The 25,729-nt window shown below is 41.0% G+C and overlaps 1 protein-coding gene across 1 annotated transcript in view; it reads left to right on the top strand.

The window, feature by feature from the left end:
- LOC141089486 (uncharacterized) overlaps positions 1-25,729 on the top strand; it is a 129,172-nt gene that overhangs the window by 65,033 nt on the left and 38,410 nt on the right. Inside the window, exons 4-6 of the mRNA XM_073575935.1 lie at positions 13,499-13,756; positions 14,223-14,314; positions 14,426-14,607. Of these exons, the coding sequence (XP_073432036.1) occupies positions 13,499-13,756; positions 14,223-14,314; positions 14,426-14,607 (532 nt within the window). The remainder of the gene's footprint in view (positions 1-13,498; positions 13,757-14,222; positions 14,315-14,425; positions 14,608-25,729) is intronic.

Below are 25,729 nucleotides of genomic sequence, written 5' to 3'. Positions count from 1 at the left end.
TATGCATACTAAAGTTTTCAGTTGCGTTTTCCTATTATGCTTCACAATAAAAAGAACCAAATGTTCAGTTGTAGGCAGGTTCTTTACTTGAACTGATGCAAACCATCAAATTCTAGGCTGTGAAGTAGCAAAATACAAATGCCAAGGGGGTGCATACTTTTGCAAGCCACTGTACATTTCTGTTTATCCTCCTAGTTTGAGGTACAAGATGCAATTGTCTGTGCTAAGATGAGTAACACTACAAAGTCCAGTTAAGGCTTCTAGTTGGTCACGCGCTGACCTTGTAGATGCTAAGTGATTAAACTCGATGCTCCAACCTATCCTCCTGGTATGGAGAGGTAAGATAAATTTGATTGTACCAAGTGTATCAGCACTATACTAATTTGTCTTCATAATGGCGGTGTGAGTTGGACTTGCCGGTATGGGGCTGATAAACCATCAATATCAGTCTATCCTCCTAATTGGAGTTGCACAACAGACATGGTTATACCTGATCTGGTGAAAATATTCCAAGACCAGTGCTTCATCTTGGTTGAAGCTGGAAAATGGCCGCTCTGGAAATGGTCAGTAGAGCCATTATACCCAATAAGTATTTTTATCTCCATTTATTCCATGGCGCTTTACATGTGAGGGGTATAAATAATAAAAAAAAGTACAGTAATGTTAAACAAGTCACTATTGGTACAGAAGGAGAGAGGACCCTGCCTGCTAGGGCTCACAATTTACAAATTAAAGTCCTAAAACTGACTGAATATTTAACCAACTCGCCACTCAGTTCAGTGTGCTTTTGGAGTGACAAAACTGCAATGAACCTGTAAGGGGATCAATTGATGGATGAGTTGGTCCTCTTACCGGACAGACTCCTGTGGAGAAGGAGGAACATCTTTGCTAGTCAAGTCAAATGCCTTCTCACTGAGGTAATACATCTGATTATTTAAACAAGAACAGAATGATGTGTCCATAGGGTACATAGTTGAGGGAAAGGGGTTCTAAAACCTTGGTTTAAGACGCCTGGGTCTTGACAATATAATGAGTCTAGAACTCTCAGACTGAGTCGCTTCCTTACGTGAGAATGGTGTATCATAGGTTTGATGGTTATCAATTTGTTTTGGAGCAAAGACTAAGAACCAAATCTGTTTTTTCATTTGTTAGTTGAAAATTGCTAATCTTTATGGTTGGATCAGAATTTTTAAGTTGTATAGTTGATGCCATTATAAAGAGGATAGTCTATCATCCTCAAATGAATAATTTTATTTTGAATAGCACCGAGCACTTGACAAGTATTTTAAGCAGGTGCAGTATTTGGACCCATCAGGCACTAGACGCCATATTCAAGGCCTTGTTAGGATTACCAGGTTCTTTGAATCACTTGACTTCTACTTCCATTAACCTGCTAAGTCTTTGTACCAGTTTTTATATACTTCAGTTGTTGGAGGTATAAACAAGTACAGAATATCAAATTAAATCCAAGGAAGATCACCAACCATACATTTAAGTGAAGTTTTAACCAGAGTAAATTGCCTTTTTTCCCTTGTTGGTGCTTTTTTGTTGGATCTCCAAATCAAGACACTATCTTGATTCTTGATTGTGAACTTTTAGATATCCTTTTCAATCTACATTTCTTAAGAACGATCCAGCTAGGATATTGTTGGAGATATTTCTTCAGGTATAAGATCTTACAGGCATGCTCCCTCCCTATCAGAGTACTGCCTGGTCATCATCTCTTGTGCTGTCATGTGTGAGGGGTAAAATGTTTACTTGCCAGTAATTTGATTTTCTTGAAACCTATGTCAAAGCCATTAGATGGCACCTCTATTTATTCCCACCCACTGGCTTATGGTATGTGGTGGTTCTCAAGCTTATACTAACAATGAATGGGCTTGCGTGAATATAAAAATAACACTGCAACAAATTTCAGGGAAGTCCTTGTCCCCTGAGAATTTTATTGTATCTTATAGATTTTGATATGCTGAACATGAATGTGCTCCAAAAGTCTGTATCATGTAAGGTTTTTAACCATTTCATCACCAGAGCTTTTATTCATTTTTTCGCTCCCCTTCTTTCCAGAGCCATAACTTTTTTTTTTTTTTTTTTTCCGTCAATATGGTAGTGAGGGCTTATTTTTTGCGGGACGAGTTGTACTTTTTTGAATGACACCATTGGTTTTACCATGTCGTGTACTCAAAAACTGGAAAAAAATTCCAAGTGCAGTGAAATTGCAAAAAAAGTGCAATTCCACACTTGTGTTTTGTGTTAACTTTTTTGCTAGATTCACTAAATGCTAAAACTGACATGCCATTATGATTCTTTATAATCTGTGTCAGATGCCTCTCGAATAACATTCCAGCAATAGTCAGCCAGCATTGATGTACTCCACTTTCCCTGGTACCTTTTCTCCATCAGAGCAATATCTTGGTGAAATTTTTCACCATGTTCATCGCTAACGGCACCAAGATTGGCTGGAAAAAAGTCCAAGTGAGAATGTAGAAAATGCAGTTTTAGTGACTATTGCATTTCACCAAATGATATGCTGTGAGCTTGTTGTCTGCGATTTGTTCAAAGTTTGGTGCCATGCTGTTGCCAAGGAAGTTGAAGGTCACATCTTTAAAGGCTCTCCATGCCACTTGTTCAGCACCTTGCAAAAGACCATCAAAGCTACTGTCATTCATTATCTCTGATCTGTGGGCCAATAAAAATACCCTTAATCTTTGCATCACTTACTTGCGACAGAAATTTCCAAGAATAAGAAAAGGCTTCCGATTCTTTGTTCATTGCTCTGACAAAATTCTTCATAAGCCCAAGTTTAATTTGCGAAGGAGGGAGAAATATCTTTGCTGGATTAACGAGAGGATTACGGTATGTTTAACATTCTTCTTTCCAACCAGGTTTTCATGGTGTGGCCAGTCCTTTCTGAAGTAGCGCATTTCTCATGCACGACTGTCCCACTCACAAATAAAATAATACTTGGTATATCCAAGCTGCAGTCCAAGAAGTGCAACAACTTTTAGATCACCACATGTGTTCCAGTTATAATCTCTATAATTAATGTGGGTCAACAGTAACTCCATATTATCATAGGTTTCTTTCATGTGTGTGGCATGTCCAAAAGGTATAGAAGGATGGATATTTGCGTTGTGTAGTAAACAGCTTTCAGACTTAAAACTGATGAGTCAATGAACAGTCACCATTCCTTCTGGTCATGTTCACATCCAAGAGCACCGAACAACCCCAAGATGTTGTTGCAAAAGGTTAAACTGTCAACATGGTTGAAAAATTAAGGTCTTCTTGACTGCGAAAAGCAGAAACTCTTGTTCTTGGTAATAAGAGTCTGTTCTTGTAGCCTTGATCCCAATAATTCTGCCTGCCTCTTTGACAATTTCAAATCTCTGACAGTCACTCAGATCAGCTTGACTGAACAGATGTGGATTAGATGTAGAAGGCTCAAAGTCTGGGTCTGCAACAGTTTCATTTTCCACTGACGTTAGTTCATCTTCGTCGTCCTCCATTGTCCATACTTTGGGCAGCTTTGGAACATGAAGACTTTGTGTGGCACTGGTCTTATGGCTGAAGGAAGATTAGGATATTCTATTAATTTCTTGTTCTTTGCTGAATATCCTGTTACATTTTTAAGGCAGAAGTAGCAATCTGTTACACGATCTCTCTGCTCTCTCCATATCATTGGGAGAGCGAACGGCATTAAAGGTCGTGATCCATTCAGCCATGCTTTAAGTATGTCAGTATTGTCTTTTATTTCTCCCCTGCCCAGGAGATGTGGTATACTCTGTACACGGTCAGCCGAATGATTCACTGCGCGGAATTCGCATAAGTGCTTGCATATACTTTGATTAGTGATTTTTGTTTCAGTGGAAAACTCAGAATATACTGTTTCAGAAAGTTCTTATGAGTTTTTAGAATTATAACAGGATATTGTAATGTATTGTATCATTCCTCAAAAACCTTACAGGAAAAATCTGAAGTCCTTTCTGAAATCAGCATGAAAAAATCTCAGGAACACTCAATTGTCCAAGGGACAAAACCTTGGTAACAGTATAATTTGAGTGACTTCTACATGACTGCATCGAAGCCACGTTGAAGGAAGTTGTAGTTGCCTTCTATTTTGTGCTTTAGTCTTCCTATCCAGTGATAGGGGTGGATCCCACTCTTGGGTGCTGTTATGGGTTTCAGAAAATCAAATTACCTGTAAGTAATGGTTTTTCCATCTGCAGGACATCAAGGAGGACTCGGCTCCTCAAGGACAGGAAACCTACAAATTTAAAAGGCTGAGCAGCTTCTCCTACTTCAGTGGTTTCCCCAGCAATTTTACCAATATTCTCACTGATATTGGTCATTAGACCACACCCAGCTTCTCTCCCTAAGGTGTCCTCAATCTGTCATAGGTCTTAAGAGATAATACCCTCATTGTATTGAACAAAAGAATGAGGAGGATAGATTCCATTTTTTTAAATGTCAAGAGGTGTTTAATTCAGTACTTAGAAAATGCATCTGGGTGGGGAAAAAATGCAGTTTTTAGTTGATCATTCAAGTTGAGAGTACATAGTATCAGCCATAAAATGTCTATATGCAGATTACTCTATGGCATTCCTGGATTTCAAGTATGCATATTATGTTCCAATTCATGTAGAAAACCAAAGATTCTAGAGGTTAGTTTTCAGCATATTGGCTTGTCAATGACACCTCAAGCCTTCTATAAAGAGATGCACTGGTGCTACCTTAACTTTAATGATTGTGGGCATATGTCAACCACTTCAGGACTCTAATTGCAGATATCAACCTACCTTGAAACATTTGGGATGGCTATTCATTTTAAAGAAATCAAGGTTAGCACCCAAGAGTACAAGTTTTAATCCAGTAACTGGGGAAAGCAATGTTGGGAATCCTAATCTCCTATGTTCCGGCAGTAGGGTGGACTCTGGTACAAACTTGTTGCAATGGGATTCCCTGTTGGATGTAAAACAACTTTCTTCAATGATTCAGCCTCTGAGACAGAACCTGTCCAGAGAGGTTTCATCGAGCAGTCAGATATCCCAGGTATTACAACAGATGCAAGCCCTCAAGGATGGGGTAATGAACAAGGGGAGAAAAATCCAACCTAACAGATCTCTTGGCAGTAAGGCAGTTACTTCTGTCCACACAAGGTCACCATGTAACAGTCTGGTCTGGAAAGGGGTAACTGTTGCCTACATAGATCAAGGGGGCACAAAGTCAAGATCCCTAATGAGTGTTCCAATCAAGTTTTTCAAATGGCACGCTCTCCTCGTATCCTTCACATACAGGTGCTTTTCACAAAATTAGACAACCATCGAAAAGTTTTTTTTCAGTTCAATACAAAAAGTGAAACTCTTATATAGTCATTAAAAACAAATCTTTCAGTGTTTGTTTCTGCTAATGTTTATGGCTTACAGCCAATGAAAAACCGAAAGCCATTATCTCAGTAAATTAGAATTAAACGCCTGCAAAGGCTTCTTAAGCATTTAAAAAGGTCCCTTAGTCTGTTTCGGTAAGCTCCACCATCATGGTGAAGACTGCTTACTTGACAGATGTCCAGAAGGCAGTAATTGACACACTCCACAAGGAGGGTAAGCCACATAAGGTCATTGCTAAAGAAGCTGGCTGTTCAGAGTGCTGTATCCAAGCATATTAATGGAAAGTTGAGTGGAAGGAAAGTGTGTGGTAGAAAAAGGTGCACGAGCATCCAGGATAACCGCAGCCTTGAAAGGAATGTTGCGAAAAGGCCATTCAAAAATGTTGGGGAGAGTCACAAGAGTTAACTGCTGCTGGAGTCATTGCTTCAAGAGCTACCACACACTTATCCAGGACATAGGCTACAAGTGTCGCATTCCTTGTGTCAAGCCACTCATGACCAACAGACAGTGCCAGAAGTGTCTTACCTGCGCCAAGGAGAAAAAGAACTGGACTGGTGCTCTGTGGTCCAAGGTGTTTTCAGATGAAAGCTAATTTTGCATTTAATTTGGAAATCAAGGTCCTGCAGTCTGGAGGAAGAGTGGAGGCACACAATCCAAGCTGCTTGAGGTCTAGTGTGAAGTTTCCACAGTCGGTGATGGTTTGGGGCGCTATGTCATCTTCTGGTTTAGGTCCACTGTGTTTTGTCAGGACTAAAGTCGGTGCAGCCATCTACCAGGAAATTTTACAGCACTTCATTCTTCCTTCTGGTGACAAGCTTTTTGGAGATGGAAATTTTATTCTCCAGCAGGACTTGGCACTTGTCCACACTGACAAAAGTACCAATATCTGGTTTAAAAAAACAAGATCTCTGTTATTGCCACACCACATTGATGCAAAAGGAGCCCCGTCCAAGTATTAAGTGCAATTACAGAATATAAACGTCAGTAGGCCAACATTTCAGATTTTAAAATCATTTTTCAAACTAGTGTTATGAAGTATTCTAATTTACTGAGCTAATGACTTCTGGGTTTTCATTGGCTGTAAGCCATAATCAATATTTCAAGAAATAAACACTTGAAATGGATCCCTCTGTAAGGACTGAGTTTCACTTTTTTGTATTGAACTGAAATAAACTACGGTAACTTTTTGATATTCTACCTTTGTGAGAAGCACCTGTAAATGGGGAACATGTATGGGGGCTTCCAGAGATCATCTTGCAGACATGCAGTACAGAATAGTAAGGCTCTGTTCACTGAATTCCAGGAGATACCCACAACCTGTGGATGCATTCCCGCTCAGATAGGACTTCAGTCTGGCCTATTTTTTATTTTTTTTTTTTCCCCCTTACAGTATTGATTGCAGGAGTCCTGAAGATCAGGGAATAGTGCAGTTGAAGGGTAATCTTGATGGCCTCATTTTGGCCAAATACCTTGTTTTTTCATGGGTGAAAATGTGAGTTGTTGTTCTTGCCAGAGATTTCAGATCAAATGAATCAAGGTGCAATTCTACATCTTCCAGTATCCAACCTGCATTTGACAGCATGGAATTTTGAAAGAAAGCTATTAGATGGAGGGTTCTTGCTGAATTTGATCTTTAACATTACTGCCAAGTAGGAAAGCAGTAATAACAATCTATGGCAGAAATTTCTGGTTACCTCAGGAGCAGGTAGAGAGGGTGGCATACCAGTAAAGGCCATCTTGGAGTTCCTCCAGACTGAATAGAACAAGGAATGTCCACAAGTGCTCTTAAGGTCTAGCTATTGACTTTGGGTGCCCTGTACAACTCTGGCCAATACTGTCTTCATCTGAATGAATTCTTGTCCCCGTTTTAACACACGGATTCTATATCTATTAAGGTTCTTTGGCTTAAAACCATAATTCTAGTGGCTCTAGCTTCAGTGCATATTTGGTGACATTCAAACCTTATCTGTTAATCCTCTGTTTACTCAGATCCTAAAGAATATTTTTACAACTGAATCCATTCTAACCCTCCCATAGTGGCATCAAGGTACCATAGGGTCAGAAAATCTGGCTCCCTTTCTGTGCTAATCCTGGAACCTTGAAGTGTGAATAATACCATAATTTGGATGTTGTGCAAAGTTTTGGTAAAATATAGTTGTGTTCAAGTCTACATACCCCAGTAGAATTTTTGCTTTCTTTTGCCTTTTTCTGAGAATATGAATAACACAAAACCTTTTTCTCCACCCGTAGTTAGTGGTTGGGTGAAGCCATTTGTCAAACTACTGTGTTTTCTCTTGAATAATGATAACCCAAAACATCCAAATGACCCTGATCAAAAGTTCACATACCCCATTTCTTAATACCATGTATTGCCCCCCCTTACATCAATGACAGCTTGAAGTCTTGTGTGGTAGCTGTGGATGAGGTTCTTTATTTTCTCAGATGGTAAAGCTGCCCACTCCGCTTTTCCAAAAAGCCTCCAGTTCCTGTGAATTCCTGGGCTGTCTAGTATGAACTGCGTGCTTAAGATCTCCCCAGAGTAGCTCAATGATATTGAGGTCAGGAGACTGAGATGGCCACTCCAAAACCTTTACTTTGTTCTGCTGTAGCCAATGACAGGTCGGCTTGGCCTTGTGTTTTGGATCATTATGTTGGAACGTCCAAGTATGTCCCATCCGCAGCTTCCGGGCTGATTATTGCAAATTTGCATCCAGTATTTGCTAATGTGCTGCATTGAGCTTTCCTTCAACTTTGACCAAGTTTCCTGTGCCTTTTGTAGCTCCCACATCCCAAAAAAATCAGCAGTCCACATCTATGCTTTACAGTAGGAATAGTGTTCCTTTCATTGTAGGCCTTGACGACCTCTCTCCAAATGTAATGTTTATGGTCTTGGCCAAAAAGTTCCAATTTTGGTCTCATCACTCCAAATTGCCTTGTTCCAGAAGTCAGGGCTGGCGTCGGCACCGGGCGCACCCGGGCAAGTGCCGGGGCCCTGGCGAGACAGGGGGGCCCACTCACACTGTCTGGGATACCTACAGCGCGCCGCAGCCCTGTATTTTCCCCTGCATCCTGGGGGTGGGCCCACCACGTCCTTGTATTCAATCCATTACCAACGGAGCACACACACAGCGCAGCATGGTGATGGTGGTGAGGTAGTCAGACCCTGGCTGCTGACGTATGCATAGTGAAGCTGCCTCTGCTTGCCCTGTCCTGTCTGTGTGCAGCAGCTGCAGAACTCCTCTGATCTCTGCTGCTGTTCCTATGGTAACCGCTGTGTGCAAGCAATCACTGTACTGCTGAGTGAGGGCAAAACTACTGGTCCAGGGGCAGCTGCCGTGCCTCTTAAGAGCTTCTCTGAGGTTCTCACCTGATTCTGGATGTGACCTCTGCAGCTGGAGCCGCAACTTCTCATTAACCCTGCCGCCGCTGGAGAAACCATGGGCTGTTCGAGCAGCCCCTCAGTCACTCACCCCCAGGGGAGCAACCGACCACCTGCGAAGGCAGTGGAGACTTGACCAATGGTCCCAAGGAAAGTGGTGAGTGATGGGATAGACGGGAGCTGACACTACTGCATGGGAGTGATTTATATATGTATGAGTAACACTCATATTCCCTGTGTTTGGTGTGGAGACACTGATGGGATGTTGGCATGTATTTATAGATATAGAGATAGAAATAGTCGTAATTAATGCAAAGTATAAACCAAGGTGAGGCGCCATATATTATATACACAGGACAGACGGTGTACTGGTGTGCGGACGGCGTATTGTCATGTGAGGGTTTTACAAAAATTGCTCATAGTCTGACAGTGACCCCAGATTGAGAAACAGAGCAAAAGTTTTAGTCAGGCCAATCGCTGGACTGCAAGCTGATGTCGCTGCTGTGCTCGTAGCCCTCCGATACCCATATCCCCCTGTGGTGTCCATAGCATTGTGATGCCTGGAACCCTGCAATGCCCGTAGCCTTGCGGTGCCCGTAGCCTTGCGGCGCCCGTAGCCTTGCGGTGCCTGTAGCCTGATGATTCCCGTAGCCCTGCGGTGCCCGCAGCCATAGCCTTACGGTGCCATAGCCCTGCGGTGCCCGTAGCCCTGTGATGTCTGTAGCTCTGCGGCGCTTGTAGCTCTGTGGTGCCCGTAGCCCTGTGATGTCTGTAGCCCTGCAGTTCCTGTAGCCCTGCGGTGCCTGTGGTGCCCATAGCCCTGTAATGTCCATAGCCCTGCGGTTCCTGTAGCCCTGCGGTGCCTGTGGCCCTATAGTGCCCATAGCCCTGTAATGTCCATAGCCCTGCGGATCCTGGAGCCCTGCGGTGCCTGTGGCCCTATGGTGTCCATAGCCCTGTGGTTCCTGGAGCCCTGCAGTGCACGTAGCCCTGTGATGCCTGTCGAATCCGCAACAGTGTGATGCCCAGAGCACCGTGATGGTGCCCCTTCTCTATACACCTCAAATCTGAATGTAGGGAAAAAAAATGTAGGAAAATCCACAGATCTCATGCAGGTTTTGGTTTAGATTTGGCTACAAAATAAAAAATGTGTGGGGAATGAGGCTGCCCCTTGTCAACTTTACTGGAACAACCATGAAAAGAGAACCCCTTGGATTTCCAGAAAACTTGTCAAATTTTCTGTGTGCCATAGAAGCCTCCTGTCAATAAGCGCTACCTTGACTGGGGTTACAAAGTCACATCTTCTGCTAAAATATCACATTTGTGTAAAAAATGAAGATGTAATAAAATCCCCCCCCCCCCCCAAGGCGAACTTGGGAAAATTAGTGCAAAACATTTTTCAATCTAATATATAAAGCTCGTGTGTGTGTGTGATTGGCATCCGCACCGTCGCAGCTACGTGTGTGTGTGATTGGCATCCGCACCGTCGCAGCTACAGCCACAAAATTTGGCACAGTCACACGTCTGGACCCCAAGAGCGTCCTAGGCTATGCTGTGAGGCGACATTTTAACCCTGCGCGTTCCAATTCACCAAACAATTTTGCCCCTATCTACATAATGATACACATATATCCCTGATCACAGCAACATGGATATGAAATTACTGGTATTGAAAGGTAACTTCACATCTCAGAGAGAGAGACTTGTTTGGGAGTATAAATTTATGACGACATTTGACACTTTCAGTGCTGGAATGAATGTGTCGCATGGATTTATGTCTTTACATCAATTAAGGAATTTGCTTTCAAGACCTGGTGGGGGCATCACAACACATTAGGAGACCCCAATCAGAGGACTATAAAACATCCGGACTCCTTATCTATGTACTGGTCCAATATTTGTTTCTCCCTCTCCCATATTGATAGTTCTGCTTCACGTCACTTGTCTTATCCATTGCATTTTTTCTGTTTTGTATTGTGCATAAATATGTGACTCTTCAGATTTTGTATTAGTCTAGCCTGAAGAAGAGACCTGAGTAGTCTCGAAAGCTTGCAATGTGTTACCATCTTTTCAGTTAGCCATTAAAAGGTATCAACCACTGAGGATTCTCAATTCTGAATATTTTTCTATCTACTGGCTAACACGGTACAAAGATATACATCTTTCCTCTGAGCTATTGTAGAATTTACAATAGATATCACTCATGTAAGAAGTGAAATCTTTGGCGTTGTACTATACCTATTTTTCTCTGCCGTATCTGTGCATCATGAATTGTGGTATATGTTAATGGGGGCCCACTGAGACTTTCGCCCGGGGCCCATGAAAACCTGGAGCTGGCCCTGCCAGAAGCTGAGGCTTGTCTGTACTGTTTTGTGTATTGTAGGCTAGATACTTTTTGGCATTCGCACAGTAAAGCTTTCTTCTGGAGACTCGACTATGCAGCCCATTTTTCAAGTGCCTCCTTATTGTGTATCTTGAAACAGCCACACCGCTAGTTTTCCGAGTCCAGTATTTTAGCTGATGTTTGTTGGTTTTTCTTTGCATCCCAAACAATTTTCCTGGCATTTGTAGGTGAATTTTTGTTGGTCTACCTGACCGTGGTTTTGTTTGTAGAGACCCTGATTTTCCATTTGTTTAATTAGTTTGAATGTTGCTAACTGGCATTATCAATTTGATATATTTTTGTATCCCTTTCTTGCTTTATACAGTTCAAATACCTTTTCCCATAGATCCGTTGACCATTCTTTTGCTTTCCCCATGACTCGCAATCCAGAAATGTCAGTGGCTGGATGAAAGATGCAAGAGTCTGTCTGGATCCCAGAGACTCACTCAGCTTTTATGCGCACACACTGATTACAAACAGGTCACAGGTGAGGATGTTACCTTTAGTAGCCATTCAAACCCATTTGTGTCAACTTCTGTGCTTGGAATCAGGCTAAAATCACCAGGGTATGTAAACCTTTTTGATCAGGGCCAATTGGATGGTTTAGGATGTCATTATGATTTAAAGAGAAAATACAGTAGTTTGACAATAAATGGCTTCACTGAACCATTAACCATGAGTGGAAGAAAAGTTTTGGTATCATTCATTTTCTCTGAAAAAAGGCCGAGAAAGCAAACATTCTGCAAGGGTATGTGGAACTTTGAGCACAACTGTATTTTGCCTACAGAAAATCTTGCAGATGTCACTTTTTTCAATGCTTTCTGGGCCCTAGAAAGGGACCTCTGGTCTCGAAGCATGCTAGATTAATTAACGGGACTATTGAGTTGATTACTCCACAATTAACATGGCAGTTACAGGAGACTTGAAGGTTCATTCTACTAGGACTACTTCAACCTCCTGGGCAGAGGAGGCAAATTTCTTCTCTTCAAGTAAATATGTAAGGCAGTGACATGGTTCTCACCTTGTACATTCTAGAAGTACTATAGGTTGGACTTGAGATCTTCTGATCTTTTCTTTTGAGGGAAGCGTTTTACAAGCTGTGGAACCACCTTGGGTTTAAGGTTCTTTTACTCTGTGGTGCTGCCATAGTGGAGGGGGAAAAAGGCAGAATTAGTTGCCGGTAATGGCATTTGTCTGAACCCATGACTGCACCCTTATATTCTCTTCCCTCACTGGTAACTGAATCACTTTGCGAATTCACTCCAGGAAGGAGACATGGTGTTGGTATAAAGTGGTCATTGATGTTTAACAAATGCGTGGTGTTCGCTCATGCTTTGTGAACCAACTAATGCGTTAGAGGGGCTCCTCCCTTTTTTATTTTGTATATTTCCTGTCCTTGAAGGGTGGATCATCTGAGTGCTGTCATGAGTTCTGGAAAATCCCATTAGCGGTAGGTTGTCTCTTGCATGTTATCTTGATAACTACCATACTTTGTATTGAGCAAACATGCTCTGACAATCTTAAGTGTCAATACACCAATCATAGCAGCTGCAATTTTTCCGCCAGAAAGATTCTAGCTAAAAATCACTCATTTATCGATAATACACATGTAAGAAACAAAAAACAAAATGGGAGAACACAACAGACCCCTCTGGGGTCTAGGGAGGTGCAGCTGTCCATTTGGTTGTCTTGTGTTTTCCTGGCTATTTCTACTATCTAAGGTTATGTACCATTCTGAAAAAGCTCTGTTACTATCATGATACACGTTCTGTTTTGCTGATGTTATATTAGCTGTAACTACAGGTATTGACTTTGTTTGGTAGTCTGAGATCTATATTCAAAATAATGTATCCAACTACTTATTTCTGGTGGCTTTTTTTCTATGGTTTTACATAGGCGGTGATAGTGACCTTAGTCCAGCCCTTTATTTGCATTTTGTAGGCTACTATACTGAAGGGTGGTTTGTATTTAATCAAATTGGCCACCGTCCTATTATACTGATGTAGATTTGTCTATTCCACTTGTAAGTGAATAGCATCTCTGATGAAATTATATCCAGGAATTGTAAGGCAACTCTGCTTTTTTCATATGCACTTCCTCCAATGGAGGCCTCTGATTTTTCCCATTTCTTGTTTTCTCAAACTCCCCCCCCCCCCCCCCCCCCCCACATTCCAGCTATATGATTGGTGTATTTTCAATGGTTGTGCGTGTGAAGTGTCTAGCATATTCTGTTTCGGGGGCATTTGTGACTTATCTAACGTGTCAGTAAAAAATAATCCACGCTTTAATTTTATTTTTATAGACCAGATGTATATTGCGTGCCTTAATTTCTAATTTTGTCTTTTCAATCAGGTCATGAAGAACTGGAGTGGTTTTATTACCAATACTACACAAATCGTTTCCAGTGGCTTTTTTCCTATTGGCTCTTTGGCCTTTCCAAGTCTTTTGCAAAACATCTGCAGAGAATTTACTTGAAGTGGCAAAGGTTTGATAAGCAAAAAGTATCTTATTGGGGTTCTTCAGACTGTGATGTCCAGTACTTTGCTTCACTCCACTACATAACAAGTGACTTCTGGAATGGAAAACTGGCCAATGGTGATGAAACCTTAGGTGAAAAGCACAATATCGCTGATATTTTTTCCTTTTTAAATTAGCCGAATGTCTATACAGTATATGGCATTTTTGTTTTGAAGTGGTAAAACTTTACATAAGGAACTTTAGAAGTGGAAGTGCTATACCCACCTCGAACTCTTGTAGCAGCAGCCCCAGAATATTCCATAAATGTCTGACTACGGAGTATTCCACCCCCACATTAATTGTTTTCGTTTTTATCAAGAACATCTATGGATGTTATAGAACAACGAATAGTCTCAAATTGGAATTTGCGGTGCTGTCTGCATTTCTGTTAGCATAAAGGATGGGAGATTACATGATGATTTAACATGTATACAAAATGTTAACTCAGATGAGCTGTTGTAAAATTTGTGAGGGATAGACTTTTGAAGTAGCATAATTCCTGTAACGTGTAGTTCAAACCATTTCTTGTACAGAAACAAAACTTGTCCTGTTTGTTTAGGCATTCAATCGGTGGAAAACTACTTTTCCATGTGCCGGTCTCTCTTGGCTTGGATTCTTGGCTGTAGATGGGGAAAATTCAAACAAAAAAAGGTATAGCCTATTCATGTCTAACTATATGGAGATTTTCTCAAATAGTTCTTCACTGCAATGTCTATTATATACATGCCCCGTAACTGGAAATGTGTTCTACTTGTTTTCAAGGTCTACAAAGATACACTAGAAGGAGTGTACCACATGCTAAAGCATGAACTAAAAGTTTCCATGGTTGATCACGATACATTTTGGTTGGTAGCTAAAGTTCAAATGTCTAGAATTTGCAGTATTGAAAAAGTTGCTGGCAACTATGTGAACTGGAAGCTGATTGACGTGCTGCCATGTTACAGGTACAAAATCAATCTAATTGATCTGATCTAATTGAATCTGAGATTGACAAGTGTAGGCAGGGTGCACTCTGTTTTATGTTGGATGGTTATGGGGAATGGAAGAGATTTGGGCAAGAGTTTCAGACATTGCTTTCAGCATGTTTTTCATGGTGATTTGGCTTATAACACTAGGCAACATTAGAATCCAGTAATCTGAAACGCCCTAAAGAGGACAAAAGGCAACTCTTGGGATGCGGCAAAAAAATTCTCTTGCCCCTATATATCATACAGCAACTGATGCCAGATCCATATTTTGTATGTTATGTACATTGTATATAATAAAATACAATGTGTGTAATAGATGATGCTGAATATAAGGGAGGATTGTTATGAACGAGTCACCGTAGGAGGCAAAAACAGAAATGCTAGCTAAGTCCAGAAAACCAGAGAAGTTGGCAGCTATCGGATTGCAGACCCCTGAACCTATCAAGCAGCAACTAGCAGTAGCCGTGGGGGGTTCCTACGGTGCCCTAGACCCCTCGATCACAGCCGGAGAACTACATAGCCTAAAGACAGAATGGGAAATCTAAACTGCCCCAGAGCAGACCCCAAAGCAATAGGCAGCCCACAACATATAATGACGGTGAAGCAAGAAGAAAAAACACTAACACAGATAGAAAGATAGACTGAGCAAATGATGGGGCCCAAGCTAACTAGATAGGACAGGATAGAAAAGCTGCTGTCTGCAATCCGCCAAAAACCCTATCAAAACAAGAGCCAACAGACTGAAAGGGAAAAAGGCCCTGAAGACGCTAGGCTTCAAAAAGTCTGTGAGTACTCAGGTATTTTCTGAAGACAGAGCAAAAAGACACAAAGGAATTCAGCTCACCCCAGCAGGGAATGGCAGAATCCAGAAAAGCAAGGCAAAATAAAACCAAAACACAAATGCAAAAAGCAAGGCAGAAAACTTAGCTTTTGAGGAGCAGGAATCAGACTGGTCTCCTAGAATCCCTCAGAGAAATCACCAGCGAGGCAGAAGGGCGTCGGCTGCCTTATATCCAGTCAGCAATTCCCGTCACCCAGTCATCCTCTACCAGCTCAGATGTTTGGTAATCAGCCTCACTACCTTCCTTCACCAGAAGAGGGAGTTCATCAGATCTCAATGGTGAAGGGGAAAATGAACTCATAACAGAGGATCCTGTATTTAATATCATATACTATACATGATACTGCCAATATTTGGAGGTGTAGCTAGGAGTTAAGCAAATAAGTGGTGACACAATTGAGTGGACCCCCAACTTGGGTCTTACATAAACTTTGTACTTGTTGTCCTTATATACTTTATGAACCTACACCTCCCAGTATAGCCTTAACAATGATATGCAAGTAGTTGTATTTGAAATACCGTACAAATTAATGCAAATTCTAAAAACAAACTGCGTAAACTGTAATCTTTTAAGCTTTATCCAAACCAGTGTACCCCCATGCTATTACACTTGTATTATACTTGTGTGAGCGTTCTGTACCATATACACTTATTGTGCATGATTTTAAAGTGAAGAGATTTGTGTAGTGTGCAGAGCACACAGGACACCCATATTTCTGCCCTTCAATAATAACATTTAAGCTGCAACTTGAGAATATATTGATCCTTAACTTGTTAATGATGCATTACTAATATACCCATGTAGTATGTCATCTGATAAATTCCTACATCTGTACAGTATCTGAACAAATATTACTAGCTCCACCGAAGTCGAAGATACTTCTCTGGAGTTCTTTATTTTCCTCCTGTTGCTACTCTAGGGTGAATTCTGAACCTAAATATCAATGCATAAAGCGGCACAACAAAAGTCTATACAGGTGTACAGCACCAACCTTAGTTCAGCAGTTAAGCTACATGGTCAGGTCGTTCTTGCATTAAACTGAGTAGATGTTAAAGGTTGAACCCTCATAATAAAGTTGACACCAAAAGTTTTGAGGCTGATGAATTTTGGCTCTCAAAGTTGGCTTCTTCAGTTTTTATAATGACGACAATTTGCATTAACTTTAGATTGCAATTAATCTCATCACTCTTCATTCCTTGCTATAAAAGTTAATTTAATCGCAATCCCATTTCTACTGCGTTTCAGCCCTGTCACAAAATTTATTTGCTTGCATCATATTGTTGATCTTCTCCTTGGCCCAGAAGAAACCAAAGAGAAGGCAGTTGATATCGCTACTAGAATTAAAAAAAAAAAAAAAAAAAAAAATCAAAAGAATTTAAAAAAGTAACAAACTTTATTGATAAAATATATTAAAACATAGTATTAAAGGATGAAAAAGGTGTGGAAATGCTTGTGCAATAACAATCACCACATATGTAAATTAAATGACATCTAGTGGTCAATCAGACCTGTAATAATAAAGTTAACTGGATTAATAGGGGAGCTGAATAAACAGTATAAACTATAATCTATAAAAGTGCTAGTGCAGTTAAATATGTTGGTGCAACCAAAAAGGTGAGGCATATAATTTGCAAAAATCCAATATATAAACTTGCCTTATTGTGACTTGTCTGTTTTGGTTACTCCAACATACTTAACTGCACTAGCACTCTTATAGTTTCTACTGTTCAGTTCTCCTATTTAATCCAGTTCAATTTTATTACAATTCTGATTGACCACTAGAGGTAATTTACATTTGTGGTGATTGTTATTGCACAGGCATTCCTGCACCAGTTTTCATCTTTTAGCACTGTTAGTATATTTTTCAGTAAAGATTGTTCCATTTTATTTGGGCTTTTTTGCTTCTACTTTTTGTATTCTCATATATTTTTGGAAGTGACCATTTGGGTTATGGATCTTGTATAGGTTTTGTATGCTGATTAAAAATAGTAAAATTAGGATGGTTACTTTAAAAGGGATTGGTGTTTGAAATCACTTTCTCCTGTTAACGAGATTTATCTCCATCCAAGGGAGTTGTCAATGTTTTGCATCAAAAGTTCTTTAAAGATGACAACATTGCTGCTCATAAGATTGCCTCTAAAATAATCAATTATTGGATCATCAATAACCTTTTGGAGGTTCAATTGCTTTGAAAAGGGCTTCAGAATACCCAAGAAAATCCAAGTGCCAGGTTTGTCTCCTAAAAAGGATGTGGCTATGAGATGTTCAACACCAGTGCAGAGCTTGCTCAGTAATGGGGCAGGCAGGTGTCAGTGGATCTACACAGTGTGGAGAAGACTCTTGCAGACTGACCTGTTGTCAATGACACCAGAGAAGGCACATCTCCAGAAAAAAAATCTGGATGTATACAGTGCTGAGGATCTGTCATATAGCAGGGGTGAGCTGGCTCCTATTCTTTTTTTTTTTTTTTTTTTTTTTTTTTTTTTTTCTTCAAAATCCCCAACCAGTGATGCTGATAATACATACAGCATGTACATGAAAGGGATGAGGTTCTCAGAGTAGAGCTTGTATTGTACAAATACCTACTTAAATGGAATCTGTCACCAGGTTTTTGCTAATGCAGGGACAGAGACCATGATTCCAACAGGGCATGGAGCGGCATTCAGAAAGCTAATCCTGCCCACACCAAGGAGTCAGTTTTCTATGTACATTGTCTATTGTCAGTGAGCTGCTTACCAGAGAAAAGGACGCATTTGGATAACTGCTCCTGAGAGCACCAGTCATGGTTGTGATGTCCTGGTGATAAAACCTTTATTGTAAGTAAATGGAACACAGCCAAAGTGACACATCATTGAAATATGCTTCTGCCCCATCTCCTGCAGTCTTCAGATTTGTGTAAAAATCTTCTGACAGATTCACTTCTAATCATGGAATAGGAGAATTTACACTCAAAAGTCAACAGAACACCATGATGCCAACTAAGGTCAAGACAAATTCATCCATATAACAAAAGCAAGTGCCTGTGTTGGAACACATCCTGGGTGGAGAAAAACTGCTGTGTGGATATATAATATATATTGTATAAAAATATTCCCAATATGTTCTCTTGCTACAATTGTGCTCAAAACTTTACATACCCTTGCAGAATTTTTGCTTTCTTGGCCTTTTTTCAGAGAATGTGTCACGAAGTGACCCAACAACCGGTTGGTCACTAAACGGTAAAACAAACAAGGGAAAACCGGGTAACAATTACAATGGTGGGCCCTGCAATAGGGAATGGGGGAAATGGACACCTCCTGCACTCTCCTGAGGAGAGTCCCTATACAGGTTCTTTCAAGCTGTTGCCGAGCAGGATACCTTAGCCCTCACTTGCCCTGCACCTATCCCCAAGTAGGGAATTGGCAAATTGAAGACACTGGTCCCACCGCTGCACTAATACTACACATGGTAAGTATAGACAGACAGTAAAAGGAACAAAAACCACACTTGGCTTTCTCTGCTGCAGTGCTCTGCACATCAGAGTAAGGCACCAGATAACAGCATTCAGCTGAAGCATCACTGCACCAGAAACCACCTGTCTTCAGCATGGTTGGTATCCAAAAGTACCTGTATAACCAACAGTAAGCTGATGCATCAGGTGACCTTTTAAAGGAAGGTGGGAGTGGTCACCACCTGCATCAGCAAACTCACCAGCAATGTAATTACACCAGCGGCCACCGGGGAGGAAAACTGATATTAACCCCTGATGACTTGAAAGGAAGAAAATTTTATTGTGAGAATCCAGATCTGCCACAGATCCAAAAATGGATCGTGACAATATGAATGAGGACACCAAAACTTTTTTTTCTCCACTCATGGTTAGTGGTTGGGTGAAGCCATTTATTGTCAAACTACTGTGATTTTCTCTTTTTAAATCATAATGACAACCCAAAACATCCAAATTACCCTGATCAAAAGTTCATATAACCTGGTGATTTTGGCCTGATAACATGCACAGAAGTTGACACAAATGGGTTTGAATGGCTGCTAAAGGTAACAAGTGTGTGTGTGTGTGTGTGTGTGTGTGTGTGTGTGTGTGTGTGTGTGTGTGTGTGTAAAAGCAGAGTGAGTTTCTGGGATCCAAACACTCTTGCATCTTTCATCCAGTCACTGATGTTTCTGGATAATGAGTCATGGGGGAAGCAAAAAATTGTCAACAGATCTACGGGAAAAGGTAGTTGAACTGTGTAGAAAGGGATACAAAGATATCCAAGGAATTGATGATGCCAGTCAGCACCATTCAAACTGTGATTTAACAAATGGAAAGTCAGAGGCTCTGTAAAAACAAAACCACGGTCAGGTAGACCAACAAAAATTTAATTCACAACTGCCAGGAAAATTGTTTGGGATGTAAAGAAAAACCCAAAAATTAAATCTGCAAAATACTGAACTCTCTGTAAACTAGCGGTGTGGCTGTTTCCAGATGCACAATAAGGAGGCACTTGAAGAAAAATGGGCTATATGGTTGAGTCGCCAGAAGAAAGCCATTACTGCACAAATGCCACAAAGTATCTAGCCTACAATACGCAAAACAGCACAGAGACAAGCCTCAAAACTTCTGGAACAAGGTAATTTGGAGTGATAAGACCAAAATTGAACTTTTTGGCCACAACCATAAACGTTACATTTGGAGAGGTCAACAAGGCCTATGATGAAAGGAACACCATTCCTACTGTAAAGCACAGAGGTGGATCGCTGATCTTTTGGTGATGTGTGAGCTACAAAAGCACAGGAAACTTGGTCATAGTTGAAGAAAGATGGATGCAGCAAGTTATCAGCAAATACTGTAGGCAAATTTGCAATCCTAAGCCCGGAAGGTGCGCATGGGACGTACTGGGCCATTCCAACATGACAACGATCCAAAACGCAAGGCCAAGTCGACCTGTCATTTGCTACAGCAGAACAAAGTGGAGGTATGTAGTGGCCATCTGTCTCCTGACCTCAATATCATTGAGCCAGTCTGGGGAGATCTCGAGCATGCAGTTCATGCTAGACATCCCAGGAATTTACAGGAACTGGAGGTTTTTGCCAAGTGAGCAGCTTTAACATCTGAGAAAATAAGTACCTCATTCACAACTACCACAAAAGACTTCAAGCTGTCATTGATGTTAGAGGGGGCAATACATGGTATTAAGAAATGGGGTATGTGAACTTTTGATCAGGGTCACTTGGATGTTTTTGGTTGTCATAATTTAAAAAGAAGAAACACAGTAGTTTGACAGTAAATGGCTTCACCCAACCACTATCCATGAGTGGAGAAAGGTTTTGGGGTTATCATTCATATTTTCTGGAGAAAAAGGCTAAGAAAGCAAAAATTCTGCCGGGGTATGAAAACTATTGAGCACAACTATATCTACGCCTACAACACCTACAGTTGTGTGAAAGTGTTTGCCCCTTCCTGATTTCCTATCCTTTTGCATGTTTTTCACACTTGAATGTTTCAGATCACCAAATAAACTTAAATTGGTCAAAGAACACAAACACAAAATGCAACTTATACAGTCATATGTAAAAGTTTGGGCACCCCTATTAATGTTAACCTTTTTTCTTTATAACAATTTTGTTTTTTGCAACAGCTATTTCCGTTTCATATATCTAATAACTGATGGACTCGGTTATATTTCTGGATTCAAATGAGGTTTATTGTACTAACAGAAAATGTGCAATCTGCATTTAAACAAAATTTGACCGGTGCAAAAGTATGGGCACCCTTATCATTTTCTTGATTTGAACACTCCTAACTACTTTTTACTGACTTCCTGAAGCACTAAATTGGTTTTGTAACCTCATTGAGCTTTGAACTTCATAGCCAGGTGTATCAAATCATGAGAAAAGGTATTTAAAGTGGCCACTTGCAAGTAGTTCTCCTATTTGATTCTCCTATGAAGAGTGGCATCATGAGCTCCTCAAAACAACTCTCAAATGATCTGAAAACAAAGATTATTCAACATAGCTTTTCAGGGGAAGGATACAAAAAGTTGTCTCAGAGATTTAACCTGTCAGTTTCCACTGTGAGGAACATAGTAAGGAAATGGAAGAACACAGGTACAGTTCTTGTTAAGCCCAGAAGTGGCAGCCAAGAAAAATATCAGAAAGGCAGAGAAGAAGAATGGTGAGAACAGTCAAGGACAATCCACAGACCACCTCCAAAGACCGGCAGCATCATCTTGCTGCAGATGGTGTCACTGTGCATCGGTCAACAATACAGCGCATGCATAACGCCTTTTTGTATGACCAAACAACTCAATCTTTGTTTCATCAGTCCACAGGACCTTCTTCCAAAATGTAACTGGCTTGTCCAAATGTGCTTTTGCATACCTCAGGCGACTCTGTTTGTGGCGTGCTTGCAGAAACTGCTTCTTTCGCATCACTCTCCCATACAGCTTCTCCTTGTGCAATGTGCGTAGTATTGTTGACCGATGCACAGTGACACCATCTGCAGCAAGTTGATGCTGCCGGTCTTTGGAGGTGGTCTGTGGATTGTCCTTGACTGTTCTCACCATTCTTCTTCTCTGCCTTTCTGATATTTTTCTTGGCCTGCCACTTCTGGGCTTAACAAGAACTGTACCTGTGTTCTTCCATTTCCTTACTATGTTCCTCACAGTGGAAACTGACAGGTTAAATCTCTGAGACAACTTTTTGTATCCTTCCCCTGAAAAGCTATGTTGAATAATCTTTGTTTTCAGATCATTTGAGAGTTGTTTTGAGGAGCCCATGATGCCACTCTTCATAGGAGAATCAAATAAGAGAACTACTTGCAAGTGGCCACCTTAAATACCTTTTCTCATGATTTGATACACCTGGCTATGAAGTTCAAAGCTCAATGAGGTTACAAAACCAATTTAGTGCTTCAGGAAGTCAGTAAAAAGTAGTTAGGAGTGTTCAAATCAAGAAAATAAGGGTGCCCATACTTTTGCACCGGTCAAATTTTGTTTAAATGCAGATTGCACATTTTCTGTTAGTACAATAAACCTCATTTGAATCCAGAAATATAACCGAGTCCATCAGTTATTAGATATATGAAACGGAAATAGCTGTTGCAAAAAACAAAATTGTTATAAAGAAAAAAGGTTAACATTAATAGGGGTGCCCAAACTTTTACATATGACTGTAAATGGAAGGTCTTTGGGGAAAAATATATCCAAACCTACAGGGCCCTGTGTGGAAAAAGTGATTGCCAAAACCTAATGACTGGCTGGGCCACCCTTAGCAGCAACACAAATTCTTGATTGCAGTTAACAGGCAATGAGTCTTTCATGAGGCTCTGGAGGAATTTTGGCTTATATTTTCAGAGTTGTAATTCAGCCACATTGCAGTGTTTCTGAGCATGAGCTGCCTCTTTGCCACAGCATCTCAATCTGATGATCAAGATTTTGACTAGGACACTCCAAGTCTTAACTTTTTTTTTTTCCATAAGCCATTCAGAGGTGGACTTGCTGATGTTTTGGAAATATAATTGTTCTTCTGCAGTCTCCTTCGGGATATTTTGATGGACAGCAGAATTCATGGTTCCATTTACCACTGCAAGTCTCCAAGGCAGGTCTTAAAGTGGCAACACAGTCCCAGACCACCACACTACCACCACAATATTTTACTGTTGGTATGATCCTTTTCTGAAATGCTGTTACTTTAACGCCAGATGTAATGGGACAAGCGCCTTCCAAAAAGTTTGACTTTGTCTCTTCAGTCCAGTTTTCTCCCAAAAGTCTTGGATCATAAAGATATTTTCTGGCATAACTGAGATGAGCCTCTGTTCTTATTGCTCAGCACTGTTTTGTCTTGGAACGCTGCCTTGCAGGCTGTTTTTGCTCAGTGTTTCTTACGGTGGAGTCATGAACGATGTCCTTAAGTAGCGCCTGCAGTTCTTTGTGGTGGGGTCTTTTGTGACCTCTTGGATGAGTAATCACTGTGCTCTTGTCGTAATTTTGGTCAGTTGCCTACTCGTTGAAAGGTTCAACACTGTTCCATGGTTTTGCCATATGTGGATAATGGCTCACTGTGGTTCGCTGGAGTCTCAAATATTGGAATATGGCTTTATAGCCTTTTCAAGACTGACAGATCTCAATTACATTTTTCTCATTTGTTCCAGAATTTTATTTGGATCGCTGCATGTCTAGCTTTTGAGGAGCTTTAGGTCTACTTCACCTTGTCAGGCAGGTCCTATTTAAGAGATTTCTTGATTGAGAGCAGGTGTGGCAGTAATGAGGCATGTGTGTATCTATAGAATTTGAACACTGCTTCCCAAAGATGTGATGAACCACAGTTGATTTTGTCTTGAGAGGAAGGTGCAATCGCTTTCACACAGTGCACTGTAGGTTTGGATTTCTTTATCCCTTAACAAAGATCTTGATTTAACACAAAACACAATGCAGTTTTTAGCTGTCTAATATTTAAATTTGTTTGGTGATCTGAAACATTTTAAGTGTGGAAAGCATGCAAAAGAATAGGAAATCAGGAAGGAGCCAACACTTTCATACACCACTCTTTCACACAACCGTAGTATAACTTAATAAAAGTGCTAGGAATTTTCAATGTCCTGCCAAGCAGTGCTCTGACTACTCAGCGCTGTAATCCCTGGTCTGCAGTTAGTAACACCATCAAACATTTAAATCAAGTTGCCTAATTAGTAGAGTTGAGCAAATATCTTCAGTTCCCTGCTTATTCAGCAAGCTATAGCGCTTGCTGAATGAGCTACAGCGGGAACCCGGCTTCCTAGATTGAGCCAGCTGAAAAGCTGAGCGCAGCTGCATGTGTCGCAGCTGTGTCAGTCACAGCACATGCATGGAGAGCCTGTGTTGGGCTTTCCATGCATGTGCGGTGACTGACATAGCTGTGGCGATCAGCTGATCGGTCGGTACGATTCAGGAAGCCAGGTTTCCTCTGTAGCTTATTCGGCAATTGTGATACCTTGCTGAATAAGCGGGGAACCAAAGATATTCACTCAACTCTACTTGTAATGTATTTTCTGATTTACATCATATTGCTTAATTTATCTGTTATGGGGACTGATTGCTAACCTCAGTTGCCATCCATCCTGGTATACAGATATAACACCTATCCTGGTAGGCCTCCCATTCTGCTGGTGTTTAATGTATAGAAAAAAATAACTATTATACTCACTAGGGGTGTCCTTAGAAATTATGGGGCCCCATAACAGAAGTATTTTGCATCCCATAGTTCTCCATATAACGCAGAGTTCATAGTCCTCCATGTTGTAGAATTCGCAGCCCATAGTCCTCCATTTAGTAGTACTATGATAATTGATTTAAAAAAAAAATGATGCACTGCATTCTCTTTTGAAGCCAGCAGCTGACTTCAGCGTGCAACGAGAGCACATAACGTCACTGACATGCACCCCCAGTCATGTGCATGCCGACATCAGATACCGGCTGCAAATATTGCTTCGCACGGACCCATCAGGTCCGTGCAGTGCAATACACTTCAGCTGAATGTGTGTCTGAGGGGACACATCCAGTTGCCTTCTTCTGGTGTCAGCCGGCACCTGCTTAAACCGTGGTGAAGCGGAGAACCAGTGAAAGCTACATGCCTGAGGGCCACTCCTGAGGCCAGGGTCGAGGAGGTCACTGGCGACCGTTTTGTAATCCGATTACGTTACTGGCTATCTCTAAATTGTTCCATGCTGAACCCCCTGAAGAGATTGCCCTTTATTGTTCTCCCAGTACAATGTTACATCACTATCTTAAGAATTATTGCAGCCACTGCACACTGTATAATGTCCTTCCCATAGTTCATGGTAAAAATTACCCTTCAGTGTTCAGCTCCAGCAAGGCGCATGCACCTCATCCCACATTCATTCTGCTGCCTGTGTGCTCCAATACAGAACTAGAGATGACACTGCCTCACCTGGGTACAGTGTCTGAGAAAACATGAGCGGATTAGTGCTCCTCTACACCCAGCAACCAAGTAGTCACATCTGCAATTGCATTTACTTATAGATGTGGATACAGTTGAGTGATGAATCAACCTAGTATTTTCCAACTTCGCTGGTTTAGCCACTTATTAACTTTCGGTAAACAAATCCAGGAAGTGTCAGGTGTAGGGGGGTCTTTCCTGCCTCTTTCCCCAACCTAAGGGTGCGCTTTAGTTGTCGTAAAAAATTTAGTTTGATGGAACTTGTCCTTCAGTGCAATCCATAGGCACGAGACTTAAGTCATTAGATGTCTAAACGTCTAGTAGCGTAAATTTGCTCTATTAAT

Source organism: Dendrobates tinctorius, unplaced genomic scaffold (assembly GCF_039654945.1).
Source record: "Dendrobates tinctorius isolate UK_male_01 unplaced genomic scaffold, ASM3965494v1 ptg000046l, whole genome shotgun sequence".
NCBI classification, from domain to species: domain Eukaryota; kingdom Metazoa; phylum Chordata; class Amphibia; order Anura; family Dendrobatidae; genus Dendrobates; species Dendrobates tinctorius.
This window is presented reverse-complemented; position numbering and strand designations above follow the sequence as displayed.